This window comes from Macaca fascicularis, chromosome 6 (genome assembly GCF_037993035.2).
Source record: "Macaca fascicularis isolate 582-1 chromosome 6, T2T-MFA8v1.1".
In the NCBI taxonomy this organism is placed as follows: domain Eukaryota; kingdom Metazoa; phylum Chordata; class Mammalia; order Primates; family Cercopithecidae; genus Macaca; species Macaca fascicularis.
Genome location: NC_088380.1, coordinates 79,647,429 through 79,668,562, shown reverse-complemented (window position 1 = coordinate 79,668,562; position 21,134 = coordinate 79,647,429). Strand labels below are relative to the sequence as shown.

The 21,134-nt window shown below is 41.8% G+C and overlaps 1 protein-coding gene across 18 annotated transcripts in view; it reads right to left on the bottom strand.

Annotated features, from left to right (window-relative positions):
- The window catches only part of ANKDD1B (ankyrin repeat and death domain containing 1B), a 53,607-nt gene that overhangs the window by 14,788 nt on the left and 17,685 nt on the right, over positions 1-21,134 (bottom strand). For 6 of the 18 annotated variants that reach the window (XM_005557188.4, XM_045393882.2, XM_045393877.2 and 3 more), the window contains 5 exons: positions 15,486-15,584; positions 14,601-14,699; positions 9,805-9,903; positions 3,825-3,923; positions 957-1,055 (listed from right to left, as the gene is read on the bottom strand). In XM_005557188.4, coding sequence (XP_005557245.1) covers positions 957-1,055; positions 3,825-3,923; positions 9,805-9,903; positions 14,601-14,699; positions 15,486-15,584 — 495 coding nt within the window. Of the gene's footprint in view, positions 1-956; positions 1,056-3,824; positions 3,924-9,713; positions 9,904-14,600; positions 14,700-15,485; positions 15,585-15,889; positions 15,949-21,134 lie in introns of all 18 variants that reach the window. The other 12 variants (XM_045393883.2, XM_073993642.1, XM_073993643.1 and 9 more) reach the window with 9 other exon arrangements.

Genomic DNA, 21,134 nt, shown 5'->3' with positions numbered 1-21,134 from the left:
AAGAGGAGATTTTTTTTCCCCCAAAAAAAACTTTTGGGATAGGTAAAGGCAAAGGAGGAGGCTAGGTTCCCTGGAGGAGAGAAGGGACAGAAGTACAGGTAAATCTTCATTCAGCTCAGAGCAAAATTGAGCTCATAGGTGGGAATGGGAGGAGACTGCAGAGATCTGAGTCAATGCTCTGGTTTCACAGTGCATTAGGACAGGCAGGCACGCCCACTGCACCGTGGCTCCTCCCTAAGCCGGAGGGGCGCCGCAGAGGCTTCTCTGGGAAGAGGCAGCCGGAAGGTCTCATCTGGCCTCAGGACCCTGGAAAGGCTCCTCTTCCACTCCCCTACGTATCCTGGAAGAGGGCAGGCCAGCCCCAGAAGAGCCCCAGAGAGCAGGCTCATCAGTGCCCACCCCCATTCTCTTCATCCTTCCGCTGCGGCATTCCCATTTCCAGCCAGTAATGGATTGCTTTAATGAGTCATTTGATTCTGCTTCAGTTGACTGAACTTGGGGTGATTTTTCTTTTATTCCAAGAAGTCTCTTTTGCCTTTAGGCAAAGAGAAGACACATTTACTGTCTTCAATATAGAAACAAAGCTTCCTTCTTGTGGGGGAAAGGCTCCCTGCCAATTACAATATTTCACTCTGGGGGAGTGGCTTTTGATTTAAAGAGCCTCTGGCCATTTAGCTCTGAGCTACTGTTTTTCTATCAAAAGTGCTGGGCCTGTTAAACATGTAAGATTTAATCATGCACTGGCTGAACTCCAGTTGTGTGGCTGAGAAAGACAAAAGTATGTGTGTGGTCATGGGGATGGAGTGAGAGTTACACAAGGAAAAGGATAAAAAGGATGCACATGTTCCTCCCAGGAATTTTTAGGTACCTCGAACTTGATCAAAACTCCCCCTAAACACCCACTGTGTTGAAATATAAGAAAAGAGACCCTCCAGGCTCTGATTTTCTTGGCTTACCTGATTTAATATGTTAATATCATGCTGTGCACTTAATAAGCTGTTTACAACCGTGATGTGGTTGTTGATAACAGCTAAATGAAGAGGAGACTCCTTAGGCTGCAGAGAGAAATAAAAATTTCAAATCCAAAAGGTTCTGGTTTCATCATTCAAATCAAAAAGCAACTCATTTCAGCAGCTATTTCCTGATGATCTCCCAAGTACTGAAACTACCCATCCCAGTGGTGACCCTTAGTAAGTATTCAGCATTTGTGGTCATCCCAAGGCTTTGAAGCAAACTCGCTCCCCGGCAATCAGCTCACCCCCTTTGTTCTTTCTGGAGCAACATACTAAGCACCTACTATGGGCCAAGCTCTTTTCAGGTTGCCAGGGATTTAACATGAACAAAGCTCATTCTCAGGAATCTTTCAGTCTAGTGGGGTAAGCAAATATTAACTTTTTTTAAGTCACACAAATACGGTATACAATTAAGTGCTTTAGAAGTAGAAGAGCCAGTGTGGGGATAGGGGGAAGGCTGACCTTTCGGGAGGCCAGAAAAGACTTTTCTGAAGAACTGACATTTAAGCTCAAATATGAAGGAGAAGTAAGTGTTAAATAGGCCAAACCGCAGGACTTCTCAGAGCCTTCAAAGAGCTAAAGGGCAATGAGAGTAGCCACAAGGGCAAAATCATTGCACAGTTGGCATTTCCTGAATTGATTTGTTCTGGAGCCCTTACTCCTTAGTGTGTCCTATAGGACTGGAGTCTCCCTTACTCAGGGGCACCATCCTCGTGCTCAGCTCTCCCCGCATAGAGTCCAGCCACAGGATGTTCCCCAAGCCCTCTGCAGCCTGCTCTCCTGTTCTCCTTTGTGGCTAAAACACCTACACCTGTCTTCCCAGCCACAGCCCCCTCACACCCATCCCCATCACTGGCTTCATACCCGGCCCTGCTAGGTCGCAATGCCTATGTCTACCCCCAACACTTTGCCTCCAGGCTCCCGTGCTGCTGCAGTCCCACCCAGCTGCCACTGGCCTGTGGAGACATGAGAGGAGACATGCCTCCAGGAGTAGAGTCAGCTGAGAGTGGGGAAAAGGGAGGGAAGAAGCAATGAAGGGAAGTGAGGGCAGAAGCGATTAAGGCATGAGAGAGAGGGAAGTGAGGGGCATCCAGCATGATGAGGGAGGGAGGACACCAGGGGGAGGTGGACAGGGGTGTGACAGCAAGGGCTGAAGATCCAGTGACACCGTGCAGATCAGGAGCCGAGCTGAGTGTGGAGCGAGTGGCGAGAGAGAACAAGCGCCTACGAGGGTGAGTGACTAGGGCAAGTGCAGCGTCGCTCAAGTGGAACAGCTGATATTCATGATATGCATCAGACACACTCAGCACATTCTCATCGTGGTGCTTATTACACGCTCAATTCCCCAACTGTTTCTTTTATTTTTTTTTCAGAGATGGGGGTCTCACTCTGTTGCCCAGGCTAGAGGGCAATGGAGCCATTGTCATTCGCTGTAACCTGAAACTCATGGGTTCAAGCAAACCTCCCACCTCAGCCTCCCGAGTAGCTGGGGCTACAGGTATGCACCACTGTGCCTGGCTAATTTTTAAATTTTTGTAGAGATGGGGTCTTGCCATGTTGCCCAGGCTGCCCTAACAGTTTATACTCTGTTTTAAACACCAGGCTGACAGTTTTTCAGAGATCACATCAATAACCCTAGACATTCAATCTCATATTCCCCACTTCATACATGAGACACAAAGAGGATCAGTAACTTCCACAAGGCCATGCAGCAAGGAAGTGGCAGACACAGGACGTGAACCCAGACCTTTCTGACTCTACCATCTGCACCAGGCTGTGTCTCAGGAGATGGGGGTAGATGGATGGAAGAGAGACCATAGTGAGTTGGCAAGAGTGTCACCAGCAGATGGAGGGAGGGGAGATGAGGGGACAAGTAGAAGACCACAGCTGAGGAAGTCAGAGGCTGTCAGAGGCCAGCAAGGGTCAAAGCAGACAGATGGTGTGAGCAGGGCCGTGGGGGCAGCGTGAAGGGAAGAATTTCTGTGTAGGTTTCTTCTGCCCAGGAGTAACCTCCTTGAGGCACTAAGTGTGAAAAATGAGAAAGCATCCCACATTGCAAAGAAGTGGGCATTGTCCTTCTTGCTGGGGCCACCCGCCTTGCTGGGCCCAGCTCCTCCTGAGAAACAGGAAGTGTCCTTGGACTGAACCAGGTAAGTTCAGAGCCAATTCCCCCAATACCATGCTCCAAAAGCTATCTGACATGGTTTAAATCACATCCCTCCTCTTGAGTTAATACAATAAATAGTAATGGCTCAGCAAGATCAGAGGAAATCATATTCTCAACAGAGAAATGAAAATAGAGTGGAAAAATAGAGGCATGTTTCTTGTTTAATTCCAGCACAGAGGGCCTTTGTTAATTCTGCCAAAGCTAATTCAAACGTCAGAAAACCTAAATCAGTATAAAGAATTGGCTTTCAAAAGAAAAACAAGAACATTCAGTGAAGGGAGAAAAATTATCACTCTTCTTGATATGTACAGCTGCTTCATTATTTTCCCAGACTGATAAAATTAATACAAGAGTAATGGCATCTCTAGACATATGAGAAAGCTTTTTTGCAGCAAATACAAATATTTAAAACACAAAGATTTCATTTTGTTCAGGAACTTCAATGACTTTCTAAAATTCATCCCTTGGATTTTATTTCTCAAGATTAAGACTCAGCCTCCAAAAGAAGTCAGCCAGCCTTCCCAGAAATAATTCCTCCCTTGTGAAACATCTCATCTCCTACATGTATCTGCAAGGGGCATCTCCTTAGCACGGCCAACCTCATGGCGCCAGGACCAAAGCCCATGTCATTGGAATAAACTCACTTCCACTTTCTGGTGCAGATCAACGTTCTCACTGAGAAGAAAGTTGACAAGGGATGCATGGCCATTCCTGGTTGCTATCTGCAAACTACTGATATTGAGCTGCAAGAGACAATGGAGAGGGCAGGGAGGAACTCCCATTATAATTCAGCATGCTTTCTGGTGTTTATCACACGGTAATCAGTTAATACAATGAAATAGTACAACTACAGTTGTGCATCACATAACAGTGATTTGGTCAATGACAGACGTGCAGTGGTCCCATAAGATTACAATGGAGCTGAAAAATTCCTATGGCACAAGTACTTTACTACATTACTATGTTACTATGCTGTACAGGTTTGTAGCCTACGAGCAATAGATATACCATATAGTGTGTTGTAGGCTGTACCATGTAGGTTTATGTAGGTACACTCTATTTATGTTTACACAGTGAAATCAGGCATTCCTCATAACATATCCCTGTCATTCAGAGATGCATGGCTGTATTTTAAAAAGAAAATCTGGTTGGGCACAGTGGCTCATGCCTGTAATTCTAGCATTTTGGAAGGCCAAGGCAGGTAGATCACTTGAGCCCAGGAGTTTGAGATCAGCCCTGGCAACATGGTGAAACCTTGTCTCTACAAAAATTAGCTGGGCTTGGTGGTGTGTCCCTGTGGTCCCAGGTACTCAGGAGGCTGAGACTGAGGTGGGAGGATGGTTTGAGCCTGGGAGGCAAAGACTGCAGTGAGCCGAGATCATGCCACTGCACTCCAGCCTGGGCAACAGAGTGAGACCCAGTCTCTAAATAAATAAAAAGAAAACCCATTGTGTTTTTAATTACTGGGTTGAGGGGGAGCTAGTATTAGGTTAGTACAAAAGCAATTGTGGTTTTTACCTAATTGTCTGTTTTTTTCTAAGTGTCTCCCATAGAAGTGTAGAGCCCCAGGGAACATGTGTGCAATAGACCGAATGTTTGTGTCCCTCCCAAAAGTCATATGTTGAAACTCTAATGTCAATGTGATGATGATAGGAGGTGGGGCCTTTCGGAGGTTATTAGGTAATTCATTGTTGACTGATTAATTGTAAGATTGCTACAAAGTATTTGCAGGTCTTTCAAATAAGGACGCTGTTGGAAATTACTTTCCCAAAATTGCTGCATCAGTATCTCCTGTCCCACAGGCTCCTCTGCAATATGACCTTGCCACTCCCCTCATCAAGAGGCAGGGTTTATTTCTCCACCTCCTTGAATCTGGGTCGACCCTGTAACTGCTTTGACTAATAGAATATGGCAGAAGTTCCAGCGTGCCAGTTCCAGGCATGGCCCCTAACTAGCCTGGCAGCTGCTGCTCTCTGCCTTTTGTAATGCCTGCTCTTGTAATCCTTCCTCTTAGAGGCCAGTTCCCAGGCTGTAGGTTGAGGCCCATGGTGAGGCCCAGGTGAGCTCCCAGCAGACAGCCAGCATTAACTGCCAGGCATGTGAGTGCACTCTCTTGGATATCGAGCTCAGGTAAGCCTTCAAAATCCTGGCTGACTTCCAACTGGAATCACATGATAAACTCAAAGTAAGAATCCTCTCAGCTGAGCCCAGTCAACTCACAGAGCCGTGAAAATAATAATAGATTGTTGTTTTAAGCCACTGAGCTTTGGGTTGGATTGTCAGGAAGCAATAGATAATGGAACAGATGCCAACAGCAATGACCTGTGCATCTCTGACCAACTGAAATCTAGCTTGCATGATACTAAATGCCTATATGACCTTGGATAAGTGGCCTATCAAGTATGGGCCTCTTTGTCTTCATCTGCAAAACTGTCCCCATAATAGTTTTCTATTGCTGTTATAAGACATTGCCACAAAATTAGTGGCTTAATAAAATGTATTATTTTATAGTTCTGGAGGTCAGAAGTCTGAAATGGATCCCACTGGGCTAACCAAAAAAAAAAAAAAAATGTTCACAGATCTATGTTCTCTTCTGGAGGCTCTCAGGAGAATCCACTTCCTTGTCTCTTCCAGGTTTTAGAAGCCTCCTATGTTCTTTGGCTCACACCCCCTTGCTCCATTGTCAAAACCAGCAACAGTTAGCTGAGTCCTTCTCACACTGCATCACTGACATCCTCGTCTGCCTCCCTCTTCCACTTTAAAGGACTCTTCATGATTACATTGGGCCCACCTAGTAATCCAGGAGAATCTCATTTTAAGATCAGCTAATTAGCAACCTTAATTCCATCTGCAACTTAAATTCTCCTTTGCCATGTAATATAACATATTCATAGGTTCCAGGAACTGGGATGTGAACATCTCTGGGGTGGGGAGCCTGATTCTGCCTACCACATCATCCTACCTCTTTCTCTGAAATCACAGTACTACTGGGAGGATACACGAGCCAGTAAATGTGTATGGTAACCGTAACTATTATTTTATCCATTCCACACACACACACACAAAAAACATTGAGCACTTATTCTGTACCAGGCACTATTTTAGATAGTGGAGGGATATGTTGGTAAACAAAACTGATAAGATCTCGGACATTACATTTCAGTGGCGGTGGACAATCAATTGATCCATTGATTGGTAGACTGGTAGATCAGCAAATCAGTGGACTTAAATATGCTTATTAGATTATAGATGTTGTTAGAAGAATAACATCAGCTAGTTGTAAGTTCTATAACAAGACATAAAATAGCATGACTGGTTGGCTACTTTCTCATGGCTGATCAACAAAGCCTTCTTGGATAAGGTGACAGTTAAACTGAGATCAGAATGGTCAGCAGTGCCCTCACTGGCAAGATCAGAAGCCACCTAAAGCAGAAACAAATTTCTGAGAAACTCAAAGCAGGAACCCTGTAGTAGGAAGAGCTGCGGGAGTCCACAGCATTTACCTCTAGGCATCATGGGCTCTGTGTATAGGGCCTACAGACTTTATGAGCCAAAGAAACCGTTAAAATGTAAAAAAGAAAAAAATTATTGGTTCCACGATACCAAAAGAAAACCACAAAATTGAAGTGAATAAATATTTAATTGACATTCATACTTCATTGATTGTTAAATGTAATGTTCATAAAATATTCATTATATTTATAAACAATTTGCAGGTTGCATTTTTTCACCTCCCTCAAATTCCCAATTATGCACACAGAGTTCTAAGAAATCAGAGTCAATCATAAATTAGGTGAGTCTGTCATAGCCAAATAATTGCAAAAAGCAAAAACAAAAAAGCCTTTTAGAGCAATTAACAGCAAAAAAAAAAAAAAAAAAAAAAAAAAAAAGTAAAGAGGAATGTGGGAGCACTTAAATATGTATGATAAAATGTGAGGTAGGACCTCCAGGAATATGAGTTCTTAGGACCTACAAAAGCCTTTTTTGGACCCAGGGCAGTTAATAGGGCGCTAAAGAGAGCCTGTTGCCCTAACTCTGGGCAGTTCTTCCACCCAACATAAACGGAGAAAGCCGGCTGTCAACTACATTCATAATCTCACTCCAACATCCTCCTTAGAAACGACTTGACCCGGGCCGGGCGCGGTGGCTCAAGCCTGTAATCCCAGCACTTTGGGAGGCCGAGACGGGCGGATCACGAGGTCAGGAGATCGAGACCATCCTGGCTAACACGGTGAAACCCCGTCTCTACTAAAAAATACAAAAAACTAGCCGGGCGAGGTGGCAGGCACCTGTAGTCCCAGCTACTCGGGAGGCTGAGGCAGGAGAACGGCGTGAACCCGGGAGGCGGAGCTTGCAGTGAGCTGAGATCCAGCCACTGCACTCCAGCCTGGGCAACAGAGCGAGACTCTGTCTCAAAAAAAAAAGAAAGAAACGACTTAACCCTTTACCCGCTCCCCTTGCTGATGGCAAGGTGGGAGGGAGCACAAAAGCAAACTCCTGGCAACCAAGACTCATCAGTGTCAGCAGGTGAAGCGTTTCCAAGATCAAACATAGCAATCACCTACAAATGTGAAAGCAAAACAAAGTTCAACCCATCCCGGGCTCATGTGTGTTCTTGCTGTTGGCTTCTTGCTTCACACTGCTTTTCCCCCCCAAGGTTTTCACTGGGTTGGACAGATAGGTGTGGATAGCTAGTGGGGGCTGAGGTTGCTGATTCAGAAGGGAGCTGATGAACTCGGGAAAAACTCTAGAAGTAAAAGCTAAAAAATGGATTCGCGATCATTTCCAGGCTGCCTAGAGCAACTGAGGCCACTGGCTGTAAGGACAGGGGCAATATGGAGCCTGCAGTCTTAGTCGGATGGGGAGAATGTGTGCATATGAAAAATCACTACAAAGCAAAATACTTAAGGGCAAAATAATTAAGGACAAGGGTGAGGCAGGGTACAAAATAATGGAGTAAGCCTGAGAGTCTTGCTAACCTGGGAAGCTTTCCCAGGAACTTGAAGGGGGATACAGACTGGGGACAAGGAGGCACCTGTGCAATGACTGAACAGCAGCACAGCTCTCCACATTCTGAATATTTCATGGCTCCCATGAATTCTTAACTTTCTGTTTATTTATTGCATCAATAACCTTGCAACTTAAGTGGGAATCAACTCATGCTACTTTGATTTTCCTGTCCGACAATCCTTGTCCATGTATATATAAATCCAATATTACATTAATATTTACTCGACTATAATATATTTTTCAATTAGTGTTCTATGATTAACATGTTCAATATTGCAATATATTTTTAGTATTTATCACTATAATTTTTAACAGCTACATAATTTTCCAAGAAGTAGAAGCACCAGACCTTCTTTCAGCCTTCTCCTACCATTAATTCCACGTATATGTTATATCTAATTCTTGGCAATTGGAGCTAACTTTATCATCTATCTGAATGCATGCAGCTAGCTTTCTACCTTTCAAATTATTTCCTTAACATAATCCACCATGTGTGGGTAAAAGGAAAGTGACAAATTGCTTTTCGAAAGATTATACAAATATACACTCCCACCAGCAGAATACAGGGTATCAAACATGCCAGTTTGGGACTTTATTCTTGATTGGGACTTTATTCTTACATGTTTAACTTTGTACTTGTTGAAAAGAAATTGTTTATACATTGTGCAGATAGAAAGATCTCTACAATATATTGGCAATCAAAAGAAAACAAGGTGCAGAGCAGCATATATTACATACTGTGCTACTGTTTATATGGTGTTGGTATATATATGTGTATGGATTTAATCACATTTTCCATGTGGATTCATGGAAAATTCCTGGAAGACTAAATAAACTATTAAGGATGTTAGTTCTGGGGAGTAAAATTGTGATGTGGGGTTGGAGTAAGACACTTTTTTATCATATACCCTTTGGTGCTATTCAAATTTTTTGTCATGAGTTTTCATTATAATTAATTAGAAAAACAGGAAAAGAAACTAAACCATCTGAAGACAAGGCCATCGCAGGGGTTAAAAGCTGAGGCATTGGCGTCAGACAGGAGTTTGAATCCTTGCACTGCTATTGACTAGTTGTATGATCCTGAATGATTTCCTTAACTTTTCCAAATTCTATTTTTGTGATCTAAAAAAATGAAAATAATAACACAGTCTCAAAAGTTTCAAAGGTTCTTAGCACAATGACTACATACAAAAGTATTCTGCATTTAGAGGAAGGCACCATCCTTCCTTCTTCATGCACCAGGCTGACCACTTGAGCTTTCACACAATAAAGTTTTTTTCAGCGTCTTCTCTGTATAAGCCAGGTGTGCACTAGTTGCTATGAGAAAACAAAGTAGAATAGAGTGTCTGTTTCTAAGAAGTGACAAGTACTTGCTCATTTTGCCCCACTTTCAATTATTCCTTCCCCAGAAGAATAGAAAGAATAGCATTGCTTTTGAGGACACAGTAACTGGGAAATATTGGAGGTAAATCACTAATTCTTACCAAAAACAAAGCGTATTATAAATATTAATTCTAAAGTACCAGTGAGTGGATCAATGTAGGACCAGAGTTTCCAAAGAATATTTTAAGTCTCCCTCCCACTGCATGAGTGAACATGGTCTGGAACACATACTTTATTTGGAATGTTGATGTCACTTCCTGCTGTCAGCAGCACTTTGCTGCACTCTTCATGACCTCCTTCAACACTCAGAAAGAATGGTGTTTCTCCATTCTAACAAAAGGAAAAATAAGTTAAATTTAATTGCCCCTTGTCATGGAATGAAATTACTTGACAAACAACATGCTTTCTCTATGCCTTTTGTGCATTACTCTTAATAATGGATAGCATTTATTGAACAACTATGTGTCAACTTGTACTGCCAAGACTATATGCTTTGGCACAGTTAAATCACACAATGCTATAAGGGCAGGGTTAATATTATCCACGTTACAGATAAGAAAACTAAACCTCAGCTGAAAAGTGTCAAAGTGGCTGGGTTCAGTGACTCAGCCTGTAATCCCAGCACTTTGGGAGGCTGAGGCAGGCAGGATACTTGAGCCCAGGAGTTAGAGACCAGCCTGGGCAAAATGGCAAAGCCCCATCTCTACAAAAAGTTTACAAAATTAGCCAGGCATGGTGGATGCCTGTAGTCCCAGCTACTTAGGAGGCTGAGGTGAGAGGATCACCTGAGCCCAGGAGGTTGTGGCTGCAGTGAGACAGGACTGCATCACTGCAGTCCAGCCTAGGCAACAGAGTGAGACCTCGTCTCAAAACAAAAAAAAAAAAAAAAAGAAAGAAAGAAAGATAATCTCAGAAATAAGTAACTATAGTACAGTATGAAACACACAAAATTAGAAGTCCATTTGCACCAAGTATAACTTTAATCTTTACAACTGATTAAATGTTACATGACATTTTAAAAAATAACATTACTTTAAAAAATCTCAGTACTTCAGTTTCCTGAAACTCAAGATAAATACTAGGAGGACGAAGTAAGAGTTTAATTCAGGCCAAAATGAGGAAAAAGAAGGAGCTGGTCCCACACAATAGCTACTTGGCTATTTCCTTTTCCTCATGCAGACTCTTTCCTAAAAATGTTGGGAAGAAATGCAGAATTCCTTCCCCATTCCCTAACCATTTCCCTCCTTGGACATTAATCTGCTTAACAACTACTTTAGGATAAATTCAGAAGGCTTTACTCATAGTGAATTAGGTATGAACAATCATGTTAACAGGAACACAAGAGTATAGAAACCAGTGTTCCCATTCCAACAAGGTGGGAAAATCATATTCCAGGCTGCTTTACCTGGGTGCCTGGGACAGCCATCTGCTTATAAAGGCATTTCTCTGCCAGGCATGGTGGTGCATGCCTGTAATCCCAGCACTTTGGGAGACTGAGGCGGGCGGATCACCTTGGTCAGAAGTTCAAGACCAGCCTACTCAACATGGTGAAACCCCATCTCTACTAAATATACAAAAATTAGCCAGGCGTGGTGGTGGGCCCGTGTAATCCCAGCTACTCTGGAGGCTGAGGCAGGAGAGTCACTTGAACCTGGGAGGCTTAGGTTGCAGTGAGCCGAGATCATACCACTGTACTCCAGCCTGGGCAACAAGAGCGAAGCTTCATCTCAAAAAAACAAACAAACACACAAACAAAAAAGGCATTTCTCCCCATAATCTTCCTTCTCATTTTTCCAGGAAAATGGATGCAAAAAGACAAATCCCAGTGGGGAAAATATTTGTTAAAAAAATGTGTAAAGGAAAGAATTCATATCCAGAGCCTGATAAGGTTTCATATCTTGGACCCTGCAATCTGCCTCTAAGGATATACTCCAAGGCAATTGTGAGGAAATCAGACTCAGGTTTATATACAAAGAGGTCTGTGACAGCACAACCTATAATAAACAAAAACTGAAACTAAATAACCAAGAGCTAAAGAATAGTTAAGTGAATTTGGGACAGCTATGAAAAATATATTGTACATATATGCAGAGGAACACAATAAAATCCATCAGATGTGTATAAGATCATCCTTTGAGCTCGGCATGGTAGCTCACACCTGTAATCTCAGTTGCATGGGAGGCTGAGATGGGAAGATCACTTGAAGCCAGGAGTTTGAGACCAGCCTGAGCAACATAATGAGACCCTATTTCTAATAATAATAAATAATAATAATTCTGTGAGTTTAGAGAAAATACAAAACTGCTATTTATTTTTTATCTTGAATTTTAAACATTTATATTTCTAGCATATACTTTATAATGAATTAATTGAATTATAAATGTATATGTGATAGCCACATGCTCAAACTTTCTTTACTGATATGAGTTTGCTGCCAAGAATGTCTGGAGACCACGGCTCTAGAGCACATTCACATGGGTCCCTCTAACTGATCTGGCAACAGCTTGTATCAGGAAGCAGAGGCTGTCCACAAATGGACAAACATTATGAATCATATGCAAAAAGATGATATTATTATCACTGTGCCCTTAATTTTGTGCAAATTAAACCTATCATAATCTGAAATTAAAGTTTTTTGGGCTTTATGAATTTTCCCCAATGTGCCCTGACTCCAAAGTTGCTAAAAGGAAGATGAAATCCACATGCATGCACACATTCCAGTGGTTTAAATATGTTTTAATAGAACAGGGAAAGCATAACTAATACTATAAATAAGATTACAAATCCTGTGACTACAGGACTTGATCTCTGCTTTGGTTTGAATGTTTGTGTCCCTCCAAAATTCATGTTGAAACTTAAATCCCCAATGCAATAAGATTAAGAGGTGGCTTTTATGTGGTGATTAAATCATGAGGGCTAGCTCAGTCAACCAGGTGGATATAATTGTTGTTGTTTGAGCACATGCATTACACTGGAATGGGTATCAGTGGCTTAGAAGAAAATCTTAGAAACAACAGTGGGGCATTCTTTAAGAAATGCTGCATCTCCCATGCCACTGTACTCCAGCCTGGGTGACAAAGCAAGACCCTGACGCTATAAGAAAAAAAATAAAGTAAGAAAAAGAAAAAAGAAAGAAATCATCAAGACTGAATAAGTGATTTAGAAGAATCTAATTCAGCTTGAAGTTTACAATCAACCGAGTTATCTTGCTTATTTTTTTCCTTTATATATGCACGTAAAAAACTAACAGTCTAAAAACATCTTCAAATAGGCAGCATAAAATAAATATTTTAAGTGACAATAAAGTTTTTTGTCACAGTTAAATGGCAGCATTATTTTTTCTGAGTGTTACATAAAATAATGGTGTGCTTTACAATCAATGGTATCTTAAGGTAAATGCTTATGATACTAGTTCTTTCGGTAGCTCTCAGGTGAGGCATCAAGTTTAGAAATGATTAGAACATTAAACTGTGAAATCCAAGAGGACCCCACTGACCCGAGTTTCCAAAGAGCCAGACAAAAATCACTGGACCATAGGTTAAGAAGTGACCATCCAGGGCAAATGACTCACAAACTTGCCCTGCATAGCCACAGTCACATCGCCTCCACCAAATCCAGAACCAGTTTCTTTTTACTTTTTTGGTTGTGTTTTGTTTTGTTTTGTTTGAGATGGAGTCTTGCTCTGTTGCCCAGGCTCAAGTGCAGTGGCACAATCTCGACTCACTGCAACCTCTGCCTCCCGGGTTCAAGCAACTCTCCTGCCTCAGCCTCCCGAGTAGCAGGGATCACAGGCACCTGTCACCACACCCAGCTAATTTTGCATTTTTAGTAGAGACAGTGTTTCACATGTTGGCCAGGCTGATCTCAAACTCCTGACCTCAGGTGATCCACCCACCTCGGCTGCCCAAATTACGGGGATTACAGGCATGAGCCACCATACCCGGCCCCAGAACCAGTTTCCAGCTCACTAACACTCCACCTGAATGTACCCCCCTCCCAAGTGCCTCAAACAAACCCATTCAAGCCCTCATTACCTACCCCACTCACCTGCTCCACACCTGTACTCCCCAGCAACAGCCCAAGTCAGATAGCTGGGGGCAGAAAGTCTTCCCTCTCTCTAAGTCCTGGTCATAAGTCCTGTGGACTCTGCCTCCTCCTACCACTTCATCCTGTTTGTTGCTCATGAGTGTCTCAGTGAGAGGTCTTCCATAGGTCTTGTTTCCCCATTTTGGCAGTCACCTGACTGGTCCTCCCCACTTCTGGGCTCTCCTGGCACCCGGTCTACCTTTCAAACGGCTGTGACAGTTACCTGCCCACACCTAAGATGAATTCTATCCCTTTTCACTACTTAAAACCCTTCAAGGTCTCTGCTGGCAACCACATCAAAGCCAAACCCTCCCTCCTGTAAAGCATGGCCTTTCGTCATCTGTCTGCCTTGGCCCACTAGGCTTCCAGCTTTCCCAGCCCTCCTAGTCACAATGTCTGCCACCCTGAGCTTGTCCGCCCAGAACACACCATACTCTTGCCTCGGTTCTTTTCCTTGGACTTTTCCCTCTGAAATACTTTATACTTGTGCCATCCTCAAAATCCTTCCTGCCAACATTCATTACAATGCCAAGACCCAGATAACATATCACTTCTTCTGTGAAAACTGTAATTTCTGAAAAACATCTTCCTGTGTTCTCATGGCATTCTCTGTAGACCTCTATTATTGCATGTAGCCCGATACATTATTTGTTTTGCATGCCCTTCTTACCCTGTAGGCTTCTGGAATAAGAGTACATACTTCATCTGGCATACAGTACATATAGAACAAATATTATTTGAATGAACGGGTGAATAAATGAATGGATTAACAAATGAAGTGCTGTGGAATACTTTGAAGAATAAAGTAAGAATCTTTCAGCATCACATTTTACACCCTATGGCACTAACACCTTTGTTTTCCTCCCACTCTTTTCTTGAAAGCCATTCCTCCAACCCTTCCCCATTTAAGTCCTGTGCCTGTAATGCGTACTTCCACATACCTCATTCATCTCATTTATGTCTTGCCATTGGGTTAGCAGCACCTGCACTGCAGGACTGTGACCGTGCTTTGCAGCGAGGTGCAAGGCAGTGTTTCCCTCCTGCAACAGAGACACACTCGGGGTAGAATGCCCTGTGCTGGGAGAGCATGTTCCTTCAACAGTAAGGGCTGCAATGGAGTTTCTGGAAGTTTTCATTTTGGTTAAAGCACGGTCCAGAGCGTGGACCACTGTATCTGCAGTTTTAAGTGAAATTTATACATTTTTAAGTTTTAAATAAAAAGGTATAGCTTTCTGAACCAGTAGGAAAAAAATCATCCATGCTCCTTCTTCTAACTTTGCTACCAATTGCTAGCAAAACATGGAGCAACAGAAGAAATTCCATTTGACCTATGTGAGGGTAAAATGGTGAAAGATTTCTGGGAGGTCATTTTAGCAATATTATATACCCAAAGATTTTAAAATGTGCAGAAGCCTTTGACCCACAATTCCACATCTAGGAATTTCTCCTAAGAAAGTCATCAAAGGTGTACATACAGATATGATGTCTACCCCAGGGTTTTCCCCTCCCCTTTCATGTAAGGCTGAGGCTCCAGGAGACCTCATGGGAGGAGAGAAGAGGGGTGGAGTTGATCATGGAAAAATCCATGTGGTCTATTGACTTCACAAACATTATGAAGCAAAAACTGCCAATCTGGACAACCCACAGCAGCAGTGGAAGGATTTTGTCTGGATAGTTCATGATTCTCTCTGAGTACAGTAACAACTTACAACTCTTCTGCTGACTAAAAGTCCCTCACCAAATCTACAGGCCAATTGTTACCCCTCTACATCAATTGTTACTCCCCTTTCTCTTGTTCTCAGCAAAGAAATAAAAGTCCAACTCACCTTGTCCTTTTCTGAAGTATGCAGGTTTAGGAAGGTAAGTTTTTCTATCATTTCAACATGGCCCCTCTCAGCTGCCAAAAGAAATGGTTTTCTTCCTTTCTAAAAATCAATCACAAACCTCAAGCATTTATTACACTCTTAGTGAACAAGCATGACAGTGGACAAAGCTAGTGACATTTTAAGAGAAATGTTTAGGTTTGATTTTTTTAGAAGATAAGCTCAAATATAGAATTTTCTGATTATGGAATTCCTCCTACTTTTTATGTTGCCAATGGAGACTATATTTTCCATAGCCAAAATGTCATCAAGAAAAGTGAAAGACTTGTCTTAGTCTGTTTTGTGTTGCTATAACAGAATACCTCAGTCTGGGTAATTTATAAAGAAAAGAGGTTTATTTAGCTCACAGTTCTGCAGGCTGGGAAGTTCAAGGGCACGGTCTTGGCTTCTGGCAAGGGCTTTCACACTGTGTCATAACATGACAGAGAAAGTCAAAGGGATGCGAACATGTGTGAAGAGACAAAACCCGAGAGGCATCCTAGCTCTCACCCTCGTGGGAACTAATTTATTCCTATGAGAATGAATCTAGTCCCACCAGAGTGAGAACTCACTACCTGAAGAATGTCACCAAGCCATTCATGAAGATCCACCCTCATGACACAAACATCTTCCAAGAGGTCCCACCTCCTAACACCACCAGATTGGGGATCCAATTTCAACATGAATTCTGGTGAGGACAAACCATAGCCAAACTATAGCAGATCCACAGAAAATGTAATGTTGTAACTTGAGATAATTAAAAGAAGGAAAAGGAAGTTGTGGTGGCAATATGATAGCAGAAGTATTTTCTTCAATTAAAGAGAAAACACTCACAAATTGGCTTAGTGTGTTACTAACTGAAAGCTTAGCAAGGTGTCTTAATGTTAAAAAATAGATACAAGCCTCATCTAACACTTGATAAAATAGGGTAATGAAAAGATCGTGGCCACTGTTAACCTGAGATAACAACATAGGAGCTCCCAGTAACTGGAGAAAAAAGGAAGAAATAATGCTGAAATAACAAACGGTAAAAAGCAAAAACAAAAACAAATCTATAAAGATCAGTCCTACAGAGGTCTGTATTTATGCATGTATGGAAGCTGGAGAAACAAATTTGCACCAAAAACTTCACCTAATTCATCATTCTTGGGCCACATATGTCACCAATGAGATCTACATCTCCAACCCTTTAAAGGGTTCAGTGATTTCATTCTCAGGAGATCCCTAGAAATGGCAAAGGAAAGAAACAGAGATTGCTTAGAACCCCAGTTTTCTGCACTAATTGAAGAGTAAAATTTAATCTTGAGTCATGAGCAACTCTTTGGAAACGACAGACCAAAAATTATTGTGTTTGATATACAAATATGTGCAAATAGTGACTACAGGTAAAGGTTCATGTAAACAAATCACAAAAGAGGGAACAAGAGACAGTGATTATATACTAGATGAAAACATCTGATCACATATCCTCATAAATAATTCATTAATTTCTTCAACAATTATTGAATGCCTATGAATATGCCAGATAATGTGCTAAGCAACAGAGTGACCAGGGTGAGAAATATATTGCCCATCCTCAAGTTCAGAGTCCAAAAGGAGAGATGGACACATAAGCAAGTAATTATAATGTAATGTAGTAACCGAGTGCTGGTGATATATGGGGTTATATAACTCAGCATTTAAGTGTGTTTGTGGCTGGAAAGGTAGGTGGTGAGAAGTGGTGGAAGAAGGCCTTTAAAGGTTGCTAATGCACTGGAACAGGAGAAAAGAGAACTTGTTACCTGATTCTTGCCTGTTATCTTTTACATTGGAGAATGACCCCCGGCTCATGCAGAAGGAAAGGGCTTTTGTTAGCTCTTTATGCACAGAGACCACAAATAATACATGAAGGTGTTGTGCCCTAGTGTGGCATTTGTTGCTTTTGCCTTTATATTTACCTTTCTTCTAGTAACTTTGTTTTACTTTGCAGAACAACCACACATACACACACACACCCTGTCATTTAGCCCATTTAGTGCTGTCCATTTCCAAGCCTTATCTGCCTGCCTTCTGCCACATGAAGTGATTACATAACCTGCCGTCACAGTGATTGGTTCGAGATTGGGCATATGATTCAGGTAGGGCCAGTTGTTCCTGAGATTTATACATAAACATTTAATGACAGATTATTATTTCTATTTCTTATGGATTGAAATCCATAAGGATATTAAACCTGAGGCTGCTAACAGCTATCTTTCCTACTATATGAAAAGTATACCTATGAATAATGCCAACATGCAGACAGCTAAGAAATGGACAAAGAAAAAGAGCTGGGTCCAGCCATGCCTGAAGCTGGAAAGATACACCCTCATACTCTTTAGTTACAAGTTAATAAAATACCTTCTTTGCTTAATCTCAATCAAGATGGATTTTTGTCTTTGCAACAGAAAGAATTCTAACTAATACATATTTATCAGTTTGGTAACAATACTAATCTGTTCAATTTTAAAATGGTGCTTTTCTTTTACCCATGGTTGCTACAAAGTTTTGCATTACTGAGTAGATAACAAAGTGAAAGAAAGCTTCACCTGCTAAGAGATGGGAGGTTCTGAGAAAAGACTACAGTTACCACAGATGAAAGATCTTTCCTTTCCTTTGGAAACACTATTAGTTTGAACTTTGGAAGCCCTTTAAAACAGTTATCATCCAGGAAAAAGATGTAAAAGCAAAATTACACAAAGTAAAGACATTTAAAGTAACCTATAATAAATATATGAAAAGGTAGCATAAAGAAAGGTGAGATTATAGCATAGTGAGATATAAATATTTTCTCTCATTGAGTACATATTATTAGACAAAATAACAGGAATTTCAAAGATATATGTGGTTTTTAAAAAATAGTTTCTTATTATGTCCTTTTTTTTTTTTTTTTAACTTCCCAATCATTTTTCATCACATTCAAGTAGGCCTCTATCCAGGGCAGTCTCATAGGCCCTCCCTTACTTGGAAGGCAGGAAGCTTTTCCAGCCAGAAGGATGGTGGAGCTTGGTGTCAGAGCCCTGGGCTCCAGGCCTTGGGCCAATCACAAAGACTCCCTGGCTCAGGATCCTGTCCGTTTAAGTACTAAAATAAGGAGGGTCCAGGATTCCTGTTCCTTCTTTCCTCTATTAACTCAATATCTATTTAACCTGATTATAACAGGGTCTTACTCTGTCACCCAGGCTGGAATGCAGTGGCATGATCTCAGCTCACTGCAGCTGCCATCTCCTGGAATCCAGTGATCCTCCCACCTCAGCCTCCCGAGTAGCTGGGACCACGGGTGCGCACCACCACATGCCGGCTAATGTTTTGTATTTTTTTGTAGAGGCAGTTATTCACCATGCTTCCCGGGCTAGTTCTCAAACTCCTGAACTCAAGAGATCCTCCCACCTCTGCCTCCCAAAGTACTGGAATTACAGGTGTGAGCCACTGTGCGTGGCTAACCTGATATGTTTTAACTCAATGCATTTAATTTTTTTTTTTTTTTGGCATGTAAGTCTGAGGGATTGGAATTGTTTATTATAAATTATTTTTAAGTTTACTGAGAAGATGAAATCATCAAATTTGATGTTATGAAATTCAGCAAAAATTTCATAAATAGCCATTAAGTGGGTATCCAAAGACCAACCTGACCTTCCTTTACCACAGGGATCCCCGAGATGTGTCGCTCTCAGGAGCCTCTGAGGAGAGGCGCTGGGTGGGCCTCCAGTGCATGCTCCCTCCCACAGCATTTCCCATCACCCCAGGGTCAGGCACTTGAGGAAGGGGAAAACCCTGAATAACTAGAAATTTCACAGGTAAAAAATATGTGTCATGAGGTTAAAAAAAAGAAAAAGCAGCATGTTAAATATGAAAAAGTGGCACTGGTGGGGTGGGAGACAGTGGGTTAGTTCTCCCCTCACAGACAGGAAACAAGAGATTTGATTAAATCTAAAATTGTTAAATGTTGCCTTGGGTCTGTATAAGAAAACAGGTGTCTTCTCAAGTCCCCTTCTACTCACTATCCCCTTCCCTCCCAGAAAAAGAAGCTTCTATGCATTTTGACTTCCAGAGACTTTAAACCAATGGAAGTCTACCATATTCGTAGTTGAAACCAAAGCAACATTGTACCCCCAAATTCTTGTAAATATTGAACAAATACATGAATGGCGTGTGAGGCCTTCCTATTTCTCTCCCTCCCCAAACATGTCAGTCTGAGTATTTATTTTTGATCACCAGATGGACATTTATATGTAGATTCAAAATGTCTATACTTTATTCCTAACTCCTTGCTGCGCTAATCTCTCTCCCCTGGAAAGGCCTCAGTGATTTTTATGGCTGTGGAGCTGGGGGAAATCTCAAAAGTTTTCCCAGCATCCTCCATCTCTCCCCACCCAAACTCCCCCTGGCCTAGTTAAATCCATTTTGTGTTAAGGGCCTCCTTCCAGGAAAGCTTTCCTTGTTAGCTTTTGGAGTTCCCTCCAGGCCAGAGAGATGGATTTTACCAACCCTGGCAGGTACACAGGCTCTCAATCACTTTCTGTTGATAAGAAACTAGGCAAGAGAGTAACACTGTGAAGGTGAAGACGTCTTAAATATCAAATGTATTTTACAAACTCCACAATACCTTTAAGCAGATGCAAATGGGAAACCCAACAGTAAATTGATAGAACCTGAGCTTCTGATCACAGCTGCAACTGGAATTTCCCCCCATAATTTTTTATTATGGTAAAGTACTCATAACTAAATTTATCATCTTAACCATTATTAAGTGTATAGTTCAGTGGTATTAAGGATACTCATAAGGATAGCCATCACTACCATCCATCTCCATAACCTTTTTCATCTTGCAAAACTGGAATTGTGTCCTCATTAAACAATAATTCCCCACTTTCCCTTCCTCCTAGTTCCTGGCAACTACCATTCCAACTGATGTTTGCCAACAGGTGTGACCCACTCACAGATCTTAGGAAAAAAAGTAGATTTTTTTTTTTTCTTTTCTATTCATCAATTTAGTTTTCTGAAGGGACTAAAGTTGGGCTCAGACTCAGAGTCTTCTTTCCCTAGATGACCCAGTGGACTCATTATTTGCTCATTCATTGTATGTCTCTGAACTCAATTTAAGATCTCGCAGCTGGACATGTCACTCTGCAGTTTGCTGCCAGTGCTCCTGAACCCTTTTTCCCAACAGACAGAGGAGGAAGAAGGTGAGAGGAGAGGACATGTCCAGAATCAGCTGAAAAGAGTTACGGAGAGGAAGGCTGCTGGCCAGCAGAAACTCAAGAAATGGGGAAGGCTCCCTGCAAAGGTGCTTTGGTTTCTGAATCCCATCAGCCTGCCTGATCCTTCCCGTCCTTCCCATACACTACTCTCTCTCATGGAAGCAATCAGAGCACATTGAAGGGGATAATAACTGTGTGTCTCATGCATAACAGGCCGTCAACGAATATCTGCTGAACTGAACTGAATAGAATTCATCAATTGGCCACGTCTCTACTTGGCATGGATAAAATTAGAAAGATCCAGCTTCCTCACCTTGATACTAAATGGCATTTGACTATGATTGTCACTTTCAGAAAATCAGATAGGATATTTTATCCTATAACAATTGTTACA